The sequence below is a fragment of the Centruroides vittatus genome, unplaced genomic scaffold (assembly GCF_030686945.1).
Source record: "Centruroides vittatus isolate TY-2023 unplaced genomic scaffold, ASM3068694v2 contig_905, whole genome shotgun sequence".
NCBI lineage: Eukaryota > Metazoa > Arthropoda > Arachnida > Scorpiones > Buthidae > Centruroides > Centruroides vittatus.
The window spans coordinates 1-19,279 of record NW_027122595.1 but is presented as its reverse complement, the minus strand read 5'-3'; the positions used below and the strand labels follow the sequence as shown (position 1 = coordinate 19,279).

The 19,279-nt window shown below is 34.1% G+C and overlaps 2 protein-coding genes and 2 non-coding genes across 4 annotated transcripts; 2 read left to right on the top strand and 2 right to left on the bottom strand.

The window, feature by feature from the left end:
• Positions 1 to 2,381: 2,381 nt before the first annotated feature.
• Positions 2,382 to 2,465, top strand: TRNAL-UAA (transfer RNA leucine (anticodon UAA)). Its single transcript has one exon. It is a non-coding gene; the product is annotated as a tRNA-Leu (tRNA).
• A 2,149-nt stretch (positions 2,466 to 4,614) lies between these two features.
• Positions 4,615 to 5,735, bottom strand: LOC136984160 (uncharacterized). The gene is made up of 6 exons (XM_067281092.1): positions 5,630 to 5,735; positions 5,385 to 5,440; positions 5,203 to 5,301; positions 5,054 to 5,131; positions 4,812 to 4,959; positions 4,615 to 4,737 (listed from the first exon to the last, which is right to left on the bottom strand). The coding sequence occupies exons 1-6, from the start codon at positions 5,718 to 5,720 to the stop codon at positions 4,712 to 4,714; spliced, it is 498 nt and encodes a 165-aa protein (XP_067137193.1). The 5' UTR covers positions 5,721 to 5,735; the 3' UTR covers positions 4,615 to 4,711.
• Positions 5,736 to 12,162: 6,427 nt separating this feature from the next.
• Positions 12,163 to 13,304, top strand: LOC136984176 (uncharacterized). The gene is made up of 6 exons (XM_067281111.1): positions 12,163 to 12,289; positions 12,479 to 12,534; positions 12,618 to 12,716; positions 12,788 to 12,865; positions 12,960 to 13,107; positions 13,182 to 13,304. The coding sequence occupies exons 1-6, from the start codon at positions 12,199 to 12,201 to the stop codon at positions 13,205 to 13,207; spliced, it is 498 nt and encodes a 165-aa protein (XP_067137212.1). The 5' UTR covers positions 12,163 to 12,198; the 3' UTR covers positions 13,208 to 13,304.
• A 2,149-nt stretch (positions 13,305 to 15,453) lies between these two features.
• TRNAL-UAA (transfer RNA leucine (anticodon UAA)) lies at positions 15,454 to 15,537 on the bottom strand. The gene has a single exon. It is a non-coding gene; the product is annotated as a tRNA-Leu (tRNA).
• Between the last annotated feature and the right edge of the window lie 3,742 nt (positions 15,538 to 19,279).

Sequence of the window (19,279 nt, the reverse complement as noted above, 5' to 3'; positions counted from 1 at the left end):
TACATCGCCACTTGTCTCAGTGACTCGGTAATTGGCGATACGTAAATACAGTACTAAAAAAAAAAAAAACGAACTAGTTACTAGTTTTCTGTTCTTCTGTTCCTGCAGCGAGTAGAAGTGCAATATAAATGCGTTGAATGCAGTAAGCAGTTGTTTTTATTATTGTTATATGTTCAGACAATAACGAGAAAACATCATATACAAATATTTTTCTTCTTTACAGCAAGAACAAATAAATTATTAACTTTTAATTAAATTTTATAATAAAATATTGAAGTTAATTATGCCGTTCAATATTATGAATAATTTTTTTCATTAAAAAAGAAAACGTGAAAATTCTAATAATCAAGAAGTTGTTACTGGTAGCAAAGCTAAGGAATCAATTAGCACTAGTGAATCATCAAAAATTCAGAGCTCATTTTATCACCAGATACCTTTATAATAACTTTTGTTTTGAATATTTTTGTGTTGTTAGCAAATAAACTTACTTACTTTAAAAAAATTTTATTTTTTTCAAAGACTTTTCATCCTTCATATCTTTACTAACCGTAAAAAGGCAAATAATAATAATAATAGGGATGCCGTGAATTTTATTTAATAATTTCAGTGTGCCACCAGACAAAAAAGTTTGAGAAACACTGTCCTAGCCACTGGTAGAGAGCTATCTGACTAAGTGAATTGTTTAAGATTTAAAAAGTAAAGAGTATTCAATGTTATTCTTATGTACGTTTTTTTGCAAAGTTATATTTAATTACAGTATAATTAAAAGAAAATTATAATTATATTGACAGATTTTCAGACATAAAATCTTTAGAATTTTTATCACTTTTAGATGTTTCTCATAATATTAAAATTATTAAACAATTTTTCCAAGCGTATTTTAATTCTTTAAATTAAGTAAATTTTATGGGAAATTTTTTGATTTATCTAAATTACGTAGTGAATCGCAATATTTATATTCGTGTCCGGACTATATTGACGAAGTAACTCTTAAACATAAAACATATTATAATTAATGTCGATCCGAACAAAGACGTACTAAAAGAATTATATGATTTAATATCATTAATTTTTACGGTACCATCTACCGGTGGGTCTGTTGAGCGCAGTTTTTCGACCACGGAGCGAATTCATACATTGGCCAGGAACACTCGGTCGGAGAAAAAGATTGTCGTCGCTAGCGTTGCTTTCGATAGAAAAAGTGCTTTTAAAATAGATCGCCGAGACGATCACGTTATTACCTTTTCCTACCGTAGTCGCCATCTTTAATTCTGCGATTCCTAGCGGCCGGATCGTAAAGCTATGTATTTCGCTGTTGCTTCGAAGCTTGTTCTACAAGATGGTTTATCCTCCATTACTATACGAAAAAGCCATTGCACTCATACCAACCTTAGGATACTGTTCATTACTGATTAAGGCGGTGTGTAGCAAATTCTTTTTAAAATCCTTTATTGAACCGAGTCCGTTCTCGAAATTTAATCGGTCGACTATTCATTTCGAATGAATAGTAAACTAGAATATAAAATTCTCTTGCTCCTCATTGTGTCTGAATTAAAACAATTTATAGAATAGAATGATTTTTTAAGCGAAAATGTCACGTTAAGTTTTGCTTTCACTTGTTTTATTTCTTACGTACTGACTATCGAATGAAATTTATAAAACAGAAATAATTAATGTAAATTAAAAGGCACGTGCTTCACGAAACATAGTTTTAGAAAATCAATTGCTCAGATATTCTATCTCTTTAGGACGACTGAACTTTTCGTTGATTCCTCCAAGTGTAATACTTTTTCTGAATTTTACAGAGTAGAAACAAACAATTTCGGACAATCCTTAATTTTATACATCTTTCGAGATATGTACAGCCTTAGACAATTAAACACGGCCTCAAATTGATCTTTTAAGTTTTCGTCATTCCTACTTTGCTGTTTATCAAACAATAGCGAGGTTGAGGCCGAAGTTTTAAACGAGAAACTTGTACGTCGGACGTTCAGCGCCGCTTTCATGTAAGCCTAGAAGTTTGACAATGGCGTTTGGAATGTCGAGCATGATTCCACTGACTTTCCAAACGCCATTGCCAAACTTCTAGGCAAACGGGAAAGCGGCGCTGAACGTCCAATGTTTTCGCGTTTAAAACTTCGGCCTCAATCTCGCTAATAATATCGTACTGGTGACGTCGAAGATTGCACATAGGAACTCACTCTTTGTTGCTTAACATTTATTACGCGTGTTCGCTCTCTCGCTAGGCGTTGTTCCTCTACTCTGACGATGTCGCACCTTTGCAGGGATTTAAAATAATTCAATCGAAAAGGAGAGTGATGAAACCGATTATGATTGCTTTTCGACTTGATATAGGGGCGTTTCAAAAGTTGATTGGTCGTGTCGGAATAGCCGAGTGGTTTAAGGCGCCAGACTTAAGCTCTGGTCCTCGTGTGAGGGCGTGGGTTCAAGCCTCATTTTAGACAGATCGTTTTGCTCGAGTGAACACACCTCGGGGTTCAAGCTTCTTGTTCGTTTTCCATCAGGAACGTGTTATACGATGATTGCGCTTATTGAAATCGTAGAAAATGTTGTATAAATTAGTAAAATTTTTCATATTTTAATCAGAATTCAGGTATTTTAATTATTATATGCCTTTCCTATGCACCGTTTTCTTGCTAACAGCAGTGTTATATATGTATTTCAATAATATTTTTAATTAAAATAGAACTGTTTTTCACCATAAGAGGGCGCTGTGTGATGTTTACATTTTTATATTTGAAATTAACGCCTGCTGGAGAATTAGGTTGGTAGCTTGTTTACTTTATTGTAGCAGTTGCGATATTTAATTATTGTATTATAAAATTATACACAAAAACGATTTCTAATTTATTCACACTTACTAATAAGGATTCTTATGGCAATAATTCTTGTTATCCAACTTTATTTTTATGGTTTTTCGGTTAACTATTTCTACCATCTTTTCGACGCCATGTTGGAAACAGAAACAGAAACAGAAACATCATTATTCATTATGTGGCCCGATGCTAGCATTTCTAATTAATCTGCATTAAGAGAGTGTACATTATGTTTAAAATAGTTGGTAAAAAATCGACGTAAAGAAATTTAAATTTAGTATCAACTAGGACACGCTGCATGCTTTCTCATTTTCATTTAAACATGGCGTCGAAATGACGGTAGAGTGTACTGAAAACACGTGCATCTCTAGTTACAAAAAATATAACTTTTGAGGTATTTAATAAGAATTTGTTTTATTTACATGGGTATACTATAGATTACCACCTATGGAATTTCGGGTCTTTGGGTACATATCTGAACTCAGGAGACCGAGACGAGTTCAACGATACCCTACTTTTGGATCAGAGACGAAAAATAAAAAAGTTATTATACTTTTTAAGTTACCATACTTTTTTAATGCTCTCATGAAGACGGCACCATAGTTGCTAGTACTGCCATCTTGCGGTAAACTCTGCAAATCATGACGTCGGTCTACGGTCATTTCCAGTAGGGTTAAACATGCGATACGAGAGCGGAGAGAGCGACGCGACTTCCGATCATCGCGCGATTGCCATTTCGGTTAATGTTACTTATGGCAGCGAACATGGCAGCCGTTCGCACTGTTCGTGCTCTCGACCGACCACCCGGAGGGGAGCTGCCGGCAGGCCGCCATGGGCTAAACGTCACTAGTTATTGACTCACGGTAGTTCTTGAACAAAGTAAAAAAGGGGGGAAACGTCTACTAAAGACAATTTTAACGGCAAGCGACGCGACACCCGATCACGATAGCGAGGCCGATCTAGCGGACAGAGCGACGTGACTCCCTATCATCACGGGATCGCTGGAAAAAAAGTATAACAACTTTTTTATTTTTTGTCTTTCAACCAGTAAAAATTTCTATTATAAAGTCCGAACCCACTGGAGATATGACACGTGATCACCTCTATCTGCCTACCCCTTTGACTTTCAACCAACAAAATTTAATAGCATCAATGCTCCTAATATACAAACCTTCCTGAATAATTTCGGAAAGTCACAGGAAATATTAAGCTTCGAAGTTTGTGAACAAAATCGTTGACATAATTTTCGTGCTTTACACAATTAAATCACAAGGTCAATTTCATACAATCCGGAATTTTTTCAAAGAAAAAATATTAAGATTAATTGCTTTCGGAAAAGTTAAACACTTACACGAGTAACTTGACTTTTTTATAGCCCCAAAACTTCATTTAAGATCATTATTCAGTGACATTTAAAGACTTATGCTTCATATCTAAATATGCATAGCCGAACTTCGATTTAACGCCTCCATTTTTTTGCATATAAAGTTGGCACAAAATCGAGTGTAGCGCTAAATTTAAGCACTTCGACCAATTAGAATTATAAGTTACTTAGTAACGAATGCTACACAAATTCGAGTTTGAGTTTAGAAGTTTGGTGTTAACAATGACATTTCCAATACAAAATCTTACATATGGTTAGGTTATTAATATAAATAAACGTAATTATTTACATTAATTAAGTAATTACAATTTTATTGTTTTTGCTGCTTCAATTTACATTTTTAATATTAGAAATGTCATTATTCGATTGTCAAAAGCATCAAATATACAGATATAAATTTTTGAATTTGAAAGACACTTTATTAAAAGTTCATAAATATACAAATATAAATAATATAAATAAACAGGTAAAAATATATATAAATTGCTTTTCAATACAGTCCTAAATATGGAATATCTGAAAAATAAAAATTTTCATAAGATAAAGTCTTCTTAAATGTATTATATTTTATCCAATAGTTTAAAACTAACCATCGTCGTTTGGTTGGGTTATGGATCCTTGTTGATTCGATGACTGAGATAAATAACCGAATTGTTGTCCATAAGGTTGAGATATATAACCCTGTTGCTGCATGATAGGTTGAGATGTGACTTCAGATTGAACTCTACTCACACACGACTGCAATTTTTATTTTTTATTTCAGAATTATAAATTGGCACAAAATTGCATCAACATTAGAGGACGGAAATATGTTAGATTCATGGTTACATACCTCAAAAATTCGAGGAAGAGAGAAATCTCGATCCTTTTTCAGTTTGTATGCCAGACAGCACCGAAACATGAAATCCTCCTAAGACATATTTTTAATTATAATTGGAAATTACATGTTATATCATCCTATGTATATGACAATTAAAATACCTTTTCGTTTGCTTCTTTGCAGATAAATTTGGACGTTTCTTTGCTATTGCTAACGTGTCTTCGCAGAGGTCTGGCACAACTTTCAAAATGACTGAAGAGCTGAAAGTGTAAATGAATTATTTTCGATCGATTGGTCTCGTGCAAATTTCTGTTAATTTTATAATTTTTCCAATAGGTTTTACCTTTGATTTTCCACTTTCTGCCATACACTTTTTTATAGCGTCGTGGTCTTTTGTAGCTACACGAAAAGTATTCAAAATATTTTAAAATGTTAATTGTTTACACATCGTATTACTCTACGAATTTACGTTTTTTATACATTAGAAATATGTGCATAAAATATTTAAATTTTTAAAAAATCACGTAAAATAAAATTTATTAAACTTTTGAACATTTTAGGATTTTAAACAGTAAAAGTTAAACTTACCACAATATTTATCGACAATGTCGAATGCATCCAGACTTCTTCCCTCTTTTGCTAATACAAAAAGAGCCAATACAATGAGTAGAAACTTCATTTTCTATCGCAGTTTACGATTGTTGACGATTGATAGTAGATGAAATTATCGTAAATTTATATAGATCTGAAACTGTGTGGGAAGGAATTTCGCCTACAATCTCAATCGCAACACTTGAAGTCACCGGTATTGATGCAACAGTAATAACCTATTTTTAAATTAGTTATTGTAAAAGTAAATTATATTAGATATAATGAATAGGTAACTTTTTCTTTCTAAGTAACTTTTAGATAGTACTAGCTTTATTCTACTCAAATATTTCATCTCCCTGAGTGACGCATGTTAATGTAGCATTATTATATTAGTTATGTTTGCAGACCAAAATCTTAACAGAGAAATTTTATTGAAATTCTCGTTTAACGAAATCTCTGAACCTGTCATTTATCTATTGAGAGTTTTATTATTTATTTATTTATTACTATTAAACTAAATATAATGGGAATAGATACTTATATATTGCATAAAAATTTTTTATTCTCATTAATTTGTATGATTTTGCTGTGTAAACAAAAAACGACACCGCATTTTAAAACCTTGAACCTACACACAATTAGTGTTTTAAACATTTGCAAAATATATAATTTAAAGGAATTTCCCTTTCACTTTTTGAACTCTATACGTAACGTTATAAAATATATCGTATGCTTTATATAGAATAGCCTATATCCTGTATTGCACTTGATCTGATTTCCTTGACCTGTCTCAGCAGAATATGAAATTATTATTTTTTGTTTTTTATAATAATGTTATCAATCACAGTTTATATCAATAAAATTTTACAGTAATTAATTAATATTTATTCTTAATTAATAACCCTGAGCAGTTTTAATTATGTTATAAATTAAATATTAATTTAATGGACGAATTTAATGAACGAATATTTCATTGTTTTTATATGGTGTATTTTATAAATTGTTTTTATAATATGGTAAAACAACGATTTATAAATTTTGTAGTTTTTTAAAGAAATTAATCGGCGAGTTTCCTTTAAATTTATAATTTTAATTAATTTTCTCTTTTCCTTACTCGAAATTCCGTTATCTATCAGTAAGATTATTTTGGATATTCATTAAGTGAATATACTGTATTACGCTTCATGTCATTAACTATAACCTTATTATACGTATGTTGGTATGATCTTGTGCAGTGAATCCTGTTCGTTGATCCATTATAACTAGTATGAGGTTTCTTTGCACTTAAAATTTGAAAAACATATGTGGTAATATGCTCCTAGGACAAGTAAAATATGCAAAGTAATATGCGACCTTTTCATTCCGATTCTTTTAAACAACACTGAATACAAAGATTAGGCTTGTACAGTGGGTGATCGGTTAACGAACATAATCCGTTCCAAGGCTTTGTCGCTATCCGAATTGCTCGTTAACCGATTATCGATTTACCTAGTTTTTATGGGAATTTGATTAATTTGTTCTGGAGGCTCCAAAAATAAAAACATATATATACTTTCTTACTACGTTTATTTATATGTAAAAATAAAAATACATATATACACAATCTTGCATTTTTATTAGTCATGTTTTTTCCGTTTGTAGGGGTTAAAAAATCTGTAATGTCGAAGCCTATTAACCTCAACCTGATTTGGATGCCATTCTTCTAAGATCGTTGTTCTGACATCCTCCCACTTCTTCAAAAGATCTCTAATAGCAGATATCGGTATTAATCGTCTTTTTCAGAGGAAACATTTCTCGCCGAGATTTTTGGTGTTCTTCATTCAAGAGTTCTTGGTGTTCTGTCGTCAGATCAGTTTCGGGTTTCATTATGAGCTCTTCAATGCTCTTTATTTCTCAGATGTAATTTTTGTTACTTTTTTAGCTGCTTGAGTCTTCTTGATTATACTGTATTTTTCTTAGATAAGATTGAACTGCAGCCTTCTGTAGACCAGTTCAAATCATACTGCCCAGCGACATCAGACATCTGCCCACTCTCTACCTTTGCTATTATACTCTTACCTTCGCGATAATAAAATCCGACGCAAAACTTAACGAGTGCCCGCCCGACAGGCTCGCGAATACTATAAAAGAATTGTTTTTGTCAGAAAAATAAAAGGCTGGAATTACAAGGGAGAGTTTCAAAGTTCGGAGGAATACTATTCGATCAGTAGGGGAAGGGAGAGCAAGATGGAAGGGGTGGCAAGATGGAAACTACTTACCCACCCGGACCCGCGCGACGAAGCATCCGAATCTCTATGCACACAGAGACACCCGGATATCTTGTATTTATGAACGGCGATTCAGACCAGTTGGTGCCACCAATTGACGTGTGCAAGTATTTCTTATTTCGCAGCAGATTATTACGCAATCATTGGACTTTTGTAGTGTTATTATTTATACCTACAAGCAGTGCCGTAATTAAGGCGGTGCCAGCGGTGCCTAGGCACAGGGCGCAGACCCTGGGGGAGCGTAGAAATGACCGGGACCAAGTTTTATATCGTAGTTTTGGGGCGTCGTTACAGAAGCTCGCACCGGGCGCATAAAAAACTAGTTACGACGCTGCCTACAAGGTAAGTATTACTATTTTGTTTTTATACAAAGTACCTATTAGGGATAGATTGCATGAATTGATATTTAAAGAGGAAAAAACTTCAGGATTTTTAAAGCTTTGATATTATTATTGACAATCGGCATGTGGGCAAGATGGAAAATTGCATTTCAGGGCAAGATGGAATAGTTTCCATGTTGCCCGCGCGCAATTATTTTGATTTCTGTTTTCAATTTATCTAACTAATTGAGGATGTAATTATTTTTAGATGGTGAATCAAGTATATAAGAAAGAGCAACAGACGTTCTTGGACTGAAGAAACGATGCAGATGGCGATGGATAAAGGTTTTGTGTATTATGTGGAGAACTATATGTGGAACCGCCCACAGAGGACTGGGTACAGTGTCTAGTGTGTTGTGGTTGGGTACATGAACTATGTACAGACACAAAAGATGGATGTTTTTTACGTGTCAATTGTAAAATGTAGGGATATCCTATGTATTCCATCTTGCCTTTCAGGGTGAAAGCAAGATGAAATTTTTGAAGTTTTTACTTCATGATTCCTAACAGATTTTATACTTAATATTAATTATTTTTAATTACACAATTTTTTAACCATCTAAGATCTCTGTCGAGACTGATTAAAATAAAAGCTTTATATTATGTTGTTTTATGTTTTTTATACATCTTAAAGTTAAACCTTTCAACCTGCCCTCCCTTCCCCTATATACGGGGTTGAGCGTCGATGTCGAAGTCTCCCGCGCTCCGAAAGGTTTCGAATCGTTGCCCGTAGACAAGGGAAGACCAATCGGTACTCGTTATTTATGTTGCGTCTTCTTGTAGTTTGTTTTGTGAGGTGTTCGTTATCCGAACATAAAAATCTTTCAGGAAAGTGTTCGTTATCCGATTTTTTCGTTAACCGATATATTGATTCGAAACCACTAGGCTCTGCTGAAACAGTGCGAAACCAAAAATTGTTCCATATGTTTGGGAGTAATGTTGATTGATTTCAATCCGGAGTGATTAGTTATGAGTTAGGTGAGTAGCAACACGAATATGACAGGAGTGTCATGTGTCACGAACTCGTCAGTGAATGATCTCACCAGGCGAGTTTGTACCACGTGATAGTCTCAACTCGTTCGTATTTCTACTCGCATAACTCGAGAGTCGGCACCCAGAATGAGTTTATACTGAAAGATCTTTCGACATCGCGACATGTTGCAGGTGCATACATAAAGTTAGCTGCATTTTCTAATTTAATCTCTACTGCAAAAGAAACTTGCAATTCGTTTCCTATCTTAAGTAAAACGTCAGATCAGCTATTTTTTTCAAGCAACGATTTGAATTTTTCTCGGATATTCTGTCGATTTGTGCAATGAGTCGAGATAGCGAATCTTGAACATTTCTTATTACTTGCAATGTTTCTGTGAGGAAATTTAACTGTTTCCACTTTTTTGATACTCGGGACTACAATATAAAAATGATCCGAGATGTATGCCAACTACTGAAGTACAGTACTTCCCTATTTTCAAAAGCATCCTGATAATCGGCATTGCAGCTGAACAAATCTCTGTCAAGACTTTGAATCTTTTCTTTCAAGTGAGTCTGATATATAAAGATTAAATATATTAAGGTGAAATGCTTTCGCACTGCCATAATATAACTACTACTACTACTACTATAAAAGTTTAGAAGGCCGTACCTATGGCTTAGCCTTAGAAGAGAAGTGAGAAGAGGAAGAGGGGGGGGAAGATGGGGCAAGGATGATAGAAAAGTGTGAAGAGAGGGCCGTGAGCGGTAAGTACCGGGCAGAGATAAGAATGCCAAGATAAGCTTTTACAAAACTTGGGCCTAGGCCCACAGAGAACAGTGTGGGTGCTCCAAATTGGAGGTGACAGATGAAACCCGACAATTACAGTACACTTAACTAAAACAAGAACAAAATGCTCCTTCGAAGGAGAGGTAGCACACAAACACCAACTCGGAGTGGACGAAAAACACCACGAAGCAAACGCCGTTACATGGAATTCCGAGTAAAGCACAGGTGGCAGATGAACATAAACTGACGAACCACTGTCTTGGGGGACCCTGAGTACCATGTAGGACTTACTACTGGTTCAGGGGTACAAGAAAGGTCGCGTGATGGACATTCCCCAGATGAGAACATAACATCCCCAATGTGGGGGAACAGAGCCCGATAGTGAAGAGGCGCCCGACAGAACACTCGGTCCCGATAAACCGAACACAATGAGATAGCCTTTAAAAAGCCGAACGTGGGTGCAAAGACGAACACCCGGTGAGAGCCCCAGGGCTCGACATAACGCCATAATATAACTATGACTAGAATACTGTTAAATATCTAAATTAATTATTTGTTACTAATAGAAATGAATAGTTAATATTATAATTGTCGGTATATATTTGGCGTAAAAGTTATGGTGATTGGTACTAATCTTAATCTCAATAAATGTAAAGCAACATAAAGAAAATGTACACACACCATTCTGATACAAACGAAGTTTGGCATCACCTTTTACTTGTTACAAATACCTGGACCTGAGTCTTCAGAGGGAGAACTAAAGTTTCCCTGGGTTCTCAGAAATCTAGTGATTCATAGTCATTCCTAATCCTACGAAATTAACGTTATAATTTTCTGACAGCAAATAAAATCTTTAAGACTGCTTTTTATTATTAAAGTAGAATTCTACGTATTTCATTTCTTAAAAAAAATTAATCGATAAAGTCCCATTACGATCTCTCGATGGTCCTGCCTGCAATCAAATTCTCAACAGATAAATGTAGGTCAACGTTAATTCAGTTTTAACTTCCAAAATATTACAAACAAAAATTTTGACAGAAAAATCCGGTACAAACGAAAAACAATCGAATGGCATAAAATTTTAGTTGAACAAACACTTGCAAGAGCCAACTTCACGAGTGTCTACTAATAATGTCGCATTAAGTAAATACATGAAGTTTTTTAACCTGATAATAAGAGCAACAATTCCCTCTTCAATTACAAACTCGGTGTCATCAGCAAAATCTGAGATAATTTATAGCCAAGTGAAAATTCATATGTTTATTTCATTACTTTAACGGATAAAATTACAATAAAATAAAGAAATATACACATTTTCGTCAATCAAAAGGCAACGAAGTTGTTCCCAGTATGTTAATGGAACTGTTGACAAAGCTGCTATGAGCAGTGTCGTAGCTAATCATTGACACCCAAAGCAAGATTCTGATTTCGCGCCCTAAAAATCGAGATATATTGAAGACTCGCTTTACTGACTGCGCCCTCCGGGATTTGAGCTCTGGTGAATATCCCTTTTCCCAGCCCTAACTACGTTGCAGGCTAAAAAGCTGAATGTTTAAGTGATTTGAATAAGTGATACCCCTAAAATGATGGTAGATATACCCTACGATTACATGACACAACGTCACCGATGATTCCTGATGATTACAGATAATAGAAACAGAAATTAGACTCGTGCCGAATCAGTCGAATCTTTGATATATTTAATAGATTCAAAGCAATAATATAGTTTCAAAGTTGAAAACCGAAAATATTTTTTTCATTTCAACCAAGATAGTCTCTCATTCAATGGAAAGTATAATACATGTAAATCAAATTTATGCTTTGAATATGATTTACATGATTCTTATGAAAGAAAATAAAATTGCACATCTGCTAGCAGTAAACTTTAAGAATAAATTTTAAGTAGCGAAATTCATGTTTACTTTAAAAAATGAAGACTGTATATTCATTTTTTTTATCTAAAATACTTGATCTAAAATAACTTACTTTTACAATAACTAATTTAAAAATAGGTTATTACTGTTGCATCAATACCGGTGACTTCAAGTGTTGCGATTGAGATTGTAGGCGAAATTCCTTCCCACACAGTTTCAGATCTATATAAATTTACGATAATTTCATCTACTATCAATCGTCAACAATCGTAAACTGCGATAGAAAATGAAGTTTCTACTCATTGTATTGGCTCTTTTTGTATTAGCAAAAGAGGGAAGAAGTCTGGATGCATTCGACATTGTCGATAAATATTGTGGTAAGTTTAACTTTTACTGTTTAAAATCCTAAAATGTTCAAAAGTTTAATAAATTTTATTTTACGTGATTTTTTAAAAATTTAAATATTTTATGCACATATTTCTAATGTATAAAAAACGTAAATTCGTAGAGTAATACGATGTGTAAACAATTAACATTTTAAAATATTTTGAATACTTTTCGTGTAGCTACAAAAGACCACGACGCTATAAAAAAGTGTATGGCAGAAAGTGGAAAATCAAAGGTAAAACCTATTGGAAAAATTATAAAATTAACAGAAATTTGCACGAGACCAATCGATCGAAAATAATTCATTTACACTTTCAGCTCTTCAGTCATTTTGAAAGTTGTGCCAGACCTCTGCGAAGACACGTTAGCAATAGCAAAGAAACGTCCAAATTTATCTGCAAAGAAGCAAACGAAAAGGTATTTTAATTGTCATATACATAGGATGATATAACATGTAATTTCCAATTATAATTAAAAATATGTCTTAGGAGGATTTCATGTTTCGGTGCTGTCTGGCATACAAACTGAAAAAGGATCGAGATTTCTCTCTTCCTCGAATTTTTGAGGTATGTAACCATGAATCTAACATATTTCCGTCCTCTAATGTTGATGCAATTTTGTGCCAATTTATAATTCTGAAATAAAAAATAAAAATTGCAGTCGTGTGTGAGTAGAGTTCAATCTGAAGTCACATCTCAACCTATCATGCAGCAACAGGGTTATATATCTCAACCTTATGGACAACAATTCGGTTATTTATCTCAGTCATCGAATCAACAAGGATCCATAACCCAACCAAACGACGATGGTTAGTTTTAAACTATTGGATAAAATATAATACATTTAAGAAGACTTTATCTTATGAAAATTTTTATTTTTCAGATATTCCATATTTAGGACTGTATTGAAAAGCAATTTATATATATTTTTACCTGTTTATTTATATTATTTATATTTGTATATTTATGAACTTTTAATAAAGTGTCTTTCAAATTCAAAAATTTATATCTGTATATTTGATGCTTTTGACAATCGAATAATGACATTTCTAATATTAAAAATGTAAATTGAAGCAGCAAAAACAATAAAATTGTAATTACTTAATTAATGTAAATAATTACGTTTATTTATATTAATAACCTAACCATATGTAAGATTTTGTATTGGAAATGTCATTGTTAACACCAAACTTCTAAACTCAAACTCGAATTTGTGTAGCATTCGTTACTAAGTAACTTATAATTCTAATTGGTCGAAGTGCTTAAATTTAGCGCTACACTCGATTTTGTGCCAACTTTATATGCAAAAAAATGGAGGCGTTAAATCGAAGTTCGGCTATGCATATTTAGATATGAAGCATAAGTCTTTAAATGTCACTGAATAATGATCTTAAATGAAGTTTTGGGGCTATAAAAAAGTCAAGTTACTCGTGTAAGTGTTTAACTTTTCCGAAAGCAATTAATCTTAATATTTTTTCTTTGAAAAAATTCCGGATTGTATGAAATTGACCTTGTGATTTAATTGTGTAAAGCACGAAAATTATGTCAACGATTTTGTTCACAAACTTCGAAGCTTAATATTTCCTGTGACTTTCCGAAATTATTCAGGAAGGTTTGTATATTAGGAGCATTGATGCTATTAAATTTTGTTGGTTGAAAGTCAAAGGGGTAGGCAGATAGAGGTGATCACGTGTCATATCTCCAGTGGGTTCGGACTTTATAATAGAAATTTTTACTGGTTGAAAGACAAAAAATAAAAAAGTTGTTATACTTTTTTTCCAGCGATCCCGTGATGATAGGGAGTCACGTCGCTCTGTCCGCTAGATCGGCCTCGCTATCGTGATCGGGTGTCGCGTCGCTTGCCGTTAAAATTGTCTTTAGTAGACGTTTCCCCCCTTTTTTACTTTGTTCAAGAACTACCGTGAGTCAATAACTAGTGACGTTTAGCCCATGGCGGCCTGCCGGCAGCTCCCCTCCGGGTGGTCGGTCGAGAGCACGAACAGTGCGAACGGCTGCCATGTTCGCTGCCATAAGTAACATTAACCGAAATGGCAATCGCGCGATGATCGGAAGTCGCGTCGCTCTCTCCGCTCTCGTATCGCATGTTTAACCCTACTGGAAATGACCGTAGACCGACGTCATGATTTGCAGAGTTTACCGCAAGATGGCAGTACTGGCAACTATGGTGCCGTCTTCATGAGAGCATTAAAAAAGTATGGTAACTTAAAAAGTATAATAACTTTTTTATTTTTCGTCTCTGATCCAAAAGTAGGGTATCGTTGAACTCGTCTCGGTCTCCTGAGTTCAGATATGTACCCAAAGACCCGAAATTCCATAGGTGGTAATCTATAGTATACCCATGTAAATAAAACAAATTCTTATTAAATACCTCAAAAGTTATATTTTTTGTAACTAGAGATGCACGTGTTTTCAGTACACTCTACCGTCATTTCGACGCCATGTTTAAATGAAAATGAGAAAGCATGCAGCGTGTCCTAGTTGATACTAAATTTAAATTTCTTTACGTCGATTTTTTACCAACTATTTTAAACATAATGTACACTCTCTTAATGCAGATTAATTAGAAATGCTAGCATCGGGCCACATAATGAATAATGATGTTTCTGTTTCTGTTTCTGTTTCCAACATGGCGTCGAAAAGATGGTAGAAATAGTTAACCGAAAAACCATAAAAATAAAGTTGGATAACAAGAATTATTGCCATAAGAATCCTTATTAGTAAGTGTGAATAAATTAGAAATCGTTTTTGTGTATAATTTTATAATACAATAATTAAATATCGCAACTGCTACAATAAAGTAAACAAGCTACCAACCTAATTCTCCAGCAGGCGTTAATTTCAAATATAAAAATGTAAACATCACACAGCGCCCTCTTATGGTGAAAAACAGTTCTATTTTAATTAAAAATATTATTGAAATACATATATAACACTGCTGTTAGCAAGAAAACGGTGCATAGGAAAGGCATATAATAATTAAAATACCTGAATTCTGATTAAAATATGAAAAATTTTACTAATTTATACAACATTTTCTACGATTTCAATAAGCGCAATCATCGTATAACACGTTCCTGATGGAAAACGAACAAGAAGCTTGAACCCCGAGGTGTGTTCACTCGAGCAAAACGATCTGTCTAAAATGAGGCTTGAACCCACGCCCTCACACGAGGACCAGAGCTTAAGTCTGGCGCCTTAAACCACTCGGCTATTCCGACACGACCAATCAACTTTTGAAACGCCCCTATATCAAGTCGAAAAGCAATCATAATCGGTTTCATCACTCTCCTTTTCGATTGAATTATTTTAAATCCCTGCAAAGGTGCGACATCGTCAGAGTAGAGGAACAACGCCTAGCGAGAGAGCGAACACGCGTAATAAATGTTAAGCAACAAAGAGTGAGTTCCTATGTGCAATCTTCGACGTCACCAGTACGATATTATTAGCGAGATTGAGGCCGAAGTTTTAAACGCGAAAACATTGGACGTTCAGCGCCGCTTTCCCGTTTGCCTAGAAGTTTGGCAATGGCGTTTGGAAAGTCAGTGGAATCATGCTCGACATTCCAAACGCCATTGTCAAACTTCTAGGCTTACATGAAAGCGGCGCTGAACGTCCGACGTACAAGTTTCTCGTTTAAAACTTCGGCCTCAACCTCGCTATTGTTTGATAAACAGCAAAGTAGGAATGACGAAAACTTAAAAGATCAATTTGAGGCCGTGTTTAATTGTCTAAGGCTGTACATATCTCGAAAGATGTATAAAATTAAGGATTGTCCGAAATTGTTTGTTTCTACTCTGTAAAATTCAGAAAAAGTATTACACTTGGAGGAATCAACGAAAAGTTCAGTCGTCCTAAAGAGATAGAATATCTGAGCAATTGATTTTCTAAAACTATGTTTCGTGAAGCACGTGCCTTTTAATTTACATTAATTATTTCTGTTTTATAAATTTCATTCGATAGTCAGTACGTAAGAAATAAAACAAGTGAAAGCAAAACTTAACGTGACATTTTCGCTTAAAAAATCATTCTATTCTATAAATTGTTTTAATTCAGACACAATGAGGAGCAAGAGAATTTTATATTCTAGTTTACTATTCATTCGAAATGAATAGTCGACCGATTAAATTTCGAGAACGGACTCGGTTCAATAAAGGATTTTAAAAAGAATTTGCTACACACCGCCTTAATCAGTAATGAACAGTATCCTAAGGTTGGTATGAGTGCAATGGCTTTTTCGTATAGTAATGGAGGATAAACCATCTTGTAGAACAAGCTTCGAAGCAACAGCGAAATACATAGCTTTACGATCCGGCCGCTAGGAATCGCAGAATTAAAGATGGCGACTACGGTAGGAAAAGGTAATAACGTGATCGTCTCGGCGATCTATTTTAATACCGCGATAGGTAACAACGAGTGCAGCAGAGCCTTTAGATTCAAAGCGCAGTTCTACAAATGCCAGGCAAGGGGTGCAGCGACGTTGTTTTCTTTGTTTCCAAATTCGAAATAGGCAACAGTCTGTTCGTTCTGTCGAGTTTATGGCACAGATGCTGTTATCATGCACCAAGAACTAGCCGACAGTGATATACACATCAGGCCACGGCAGTCTCTAATGCTAATACACAAACATGTGTTTTCAGTTTAGCGACACGATCTCCTGTTTCCTACTAATTATATATTATTTTTATTTTAGTAACAAAAGTTTATTCTTCTCTACGTGAAGCACTTATTATAAATATGTATCTTCGCACTCTAATAGGAGCAAATCACAGTACGCCACGTCGACTGAATAAAAGGGTTTTCCTATGTGAAAATTCGAACCCGCCGGAACCAAAACGCTAATAATAAAATATTTTCTTGTTTGGTTCCCACGGAGAAACCATGAATCATGATGAACAACATTCGAATAAAAGGGCGACGAGAGAGGAAAGGGGGTCGGTTACATAGAGTCCGTCCGATCGACTCGAAGTCGGTTACGTAGGGTCCCTTGGCTAATGCGAGCGCGTCCCGACGTCTAACGAAAAGATACCCGAGGATATCTCAACCCCGTCACAAGACCGATTCGGAATACGAGGTATGACTCCCCAAATTCGTGTAAACTCTCCCTCCACGTATCCGAACTTCGACGACAGTAGCTCGCCCCTATTGTAACTTTCGCTTTAGTCTCAATAAATTGTTGTTGTTTTTAATTCGTTGTTAATGTCAGTTATTCGAGTATCGCCGCCGCCGCCGCTCTATCGTCGGACCCCTCAACTTCCTCCACTCGCATAACGCGTGACGCGTAACGAATCGGAACCGCCATCTAGACGTGGGCAGGTCTCACCGACCTGTTAGCCGAGAGAAAAGAAAGTGTGACTCTGTCCACCTCCCGGCACCCACATCTATAACACTCTTTCACGAGGGTGCTTGCACGTTTTTATATATACAGTATTTATAATAGGCCAAGGTTCACCTTTTTCCAGTAGTGATTTAATACTGTAGAATCTATTATATCAATGACAATACTTTAGTTAAGTGTGTGTCTTTAAACTTAAACTTCAAAATTCAAAACTGAACGCTATTCTGTGAGTTATTTTAAGTTATAACAAATATATTTAATATATAAAAAATGGATTAAAAATGGATATTTATATAAAAAAGGTTAAATACAATGGTTATTATTTGTTTGTTTAATTATTGCGAAGTTAAATAAGAAATAAATAATGCTTCAAATATATTTTTGTGTTATAAATTTTAAATTCGATATCAAAGACTAATTCGGGGTAATAATTGTTATCCGTGTTAGAGTAAAAGAAAACTTTCTACTTACGTAACAGGTTATACTACGCAAAGCGAAGTCGTCAGCAGTAATTTAAAGCTACATAACAGCTATACTACATAAGACAAAGTCGTCAGCTTAAAAGCTACGTAACAGCTACACTACGTAGGTAAAGGCAAAAGAAATATGGTACAGGCAACATCTGGAGAACAAGTAATGACTAACTTCTTAACATAAATCTTAATACTGACATTTTAATATCTTCTAAATAAAGTAACATTTCACCTTCGTATGTATCGAAACTTAAGATGAACTTTGTTCATATGTTGCAATACAGTAAGTAAGAAAGTATACTTTAAATGACTTATAAAAATTTAAACCTTGTATGTATAGATTATATTTTATGATTCTCTACAAATGAAATATAATTCATTACTTTGCTACTTGAATACTATATAGTTCAACCACTCGAACACTTGCACAGTTTTCATCTTTCATTTCTATTCAGTTTAGTTTTACTAGTACATATTATCTGTACAAGTTTCAAGCTCAATAATGCCCCTCCTCATTCAACATGAAATCGCAATTTTTTAAAATCCTAAAATATTTCTACACATGTCTACGTGACAGATAGTAGACTTACACCTCTAATAATCTCCTGCTTATCTCTGCGTGTTTCCCTTTTTCAAATAAACATTCCGCACACTTAAAGGGTAAATTTACACTCGACATACTTTTATACTGTAGTAATTTTCATTTTACCATTTAAAACTATAACACTCTTATATAGTAAATTTAAATAATTTTTTTACATAGTCCAATTTAATAATTCATACAGAAACTTTCATTTAAAAAATTTAGTTTATTAAATACCTTTTTTAAACATTAAAAATTTACAAATTTATTAATTAGTAAAGAATTAATAAAAAAACAATACGAAATAAATTTAACAAATGTTGATAAAATTTAGGATTTTATACATTATAAACAAGATGTAAACTTTAATTTTTAAATACAAACAATAAACAAACAGAAAATAATCTTCTCTGAACAAGGACAACAAAAACAAAATCTAAACTTTGAAGTACGAACGACAATTAACGGACAGAAAATTATCTTCTCTGTCGTGACAAACAAAGAACGGACTTTGAAGTACGAACGACAATTAACGGACAGGAAATTATCTTCTCTGTCGTGACAAACAA

What these genes read in the sequence shown, in the direction of transcription:
- LOC136984160 (XM_067281092.1), bottom strand. Translation starts at nt 5,720, where the DNA reads ATGAAGTTTCTACTCATTGTATTGGCTCTTTTTGTATTAGCAAAAGAG. An exon ending in CAGAAAGTGGAAAATCAAAG is followed by an intron (nt 5,302 to 5,384) that starts GTAAAACCTATT and finishes TTACACTTTCAG; the next exon opens with CTCTTCAGTCATTTTGAAAG. An exon ending in AACCCAACCAAACGACGATG is followed by an intron (nt 4,738 to 4,811) that starts GTTAGTTTTAAA and finishes TTTATTTTTCAG; the next exon opens with ATATTCCATATTTAGGACTG.
- LOC136984176 (XM_067281111.1), top strand. Translation starts at nt 12,199, where the DNA reads ATGAAGTTTCTACTCATTGTATTGGCTCTTTTTGTATTAGCAAAAGAG. An exon ending in CAGAAAGTGGAAAATCAAAG is followed by an intron (nt 12,535 to 12,617) that starts GTAAAACCTATT and finishes TTACACTTTCAG; the next exon opens with CTCTTCAGTCATTTTGAAAG. An exon ending in GCAAAGAAGCAAACGAAAAG is followed by an intron (nt 12,717 to 12,787) that starts GTATTTTAATTG and finishes AATATGTCTTAG; the next exon opens with GAGGATTTCATGTTTCGGTG.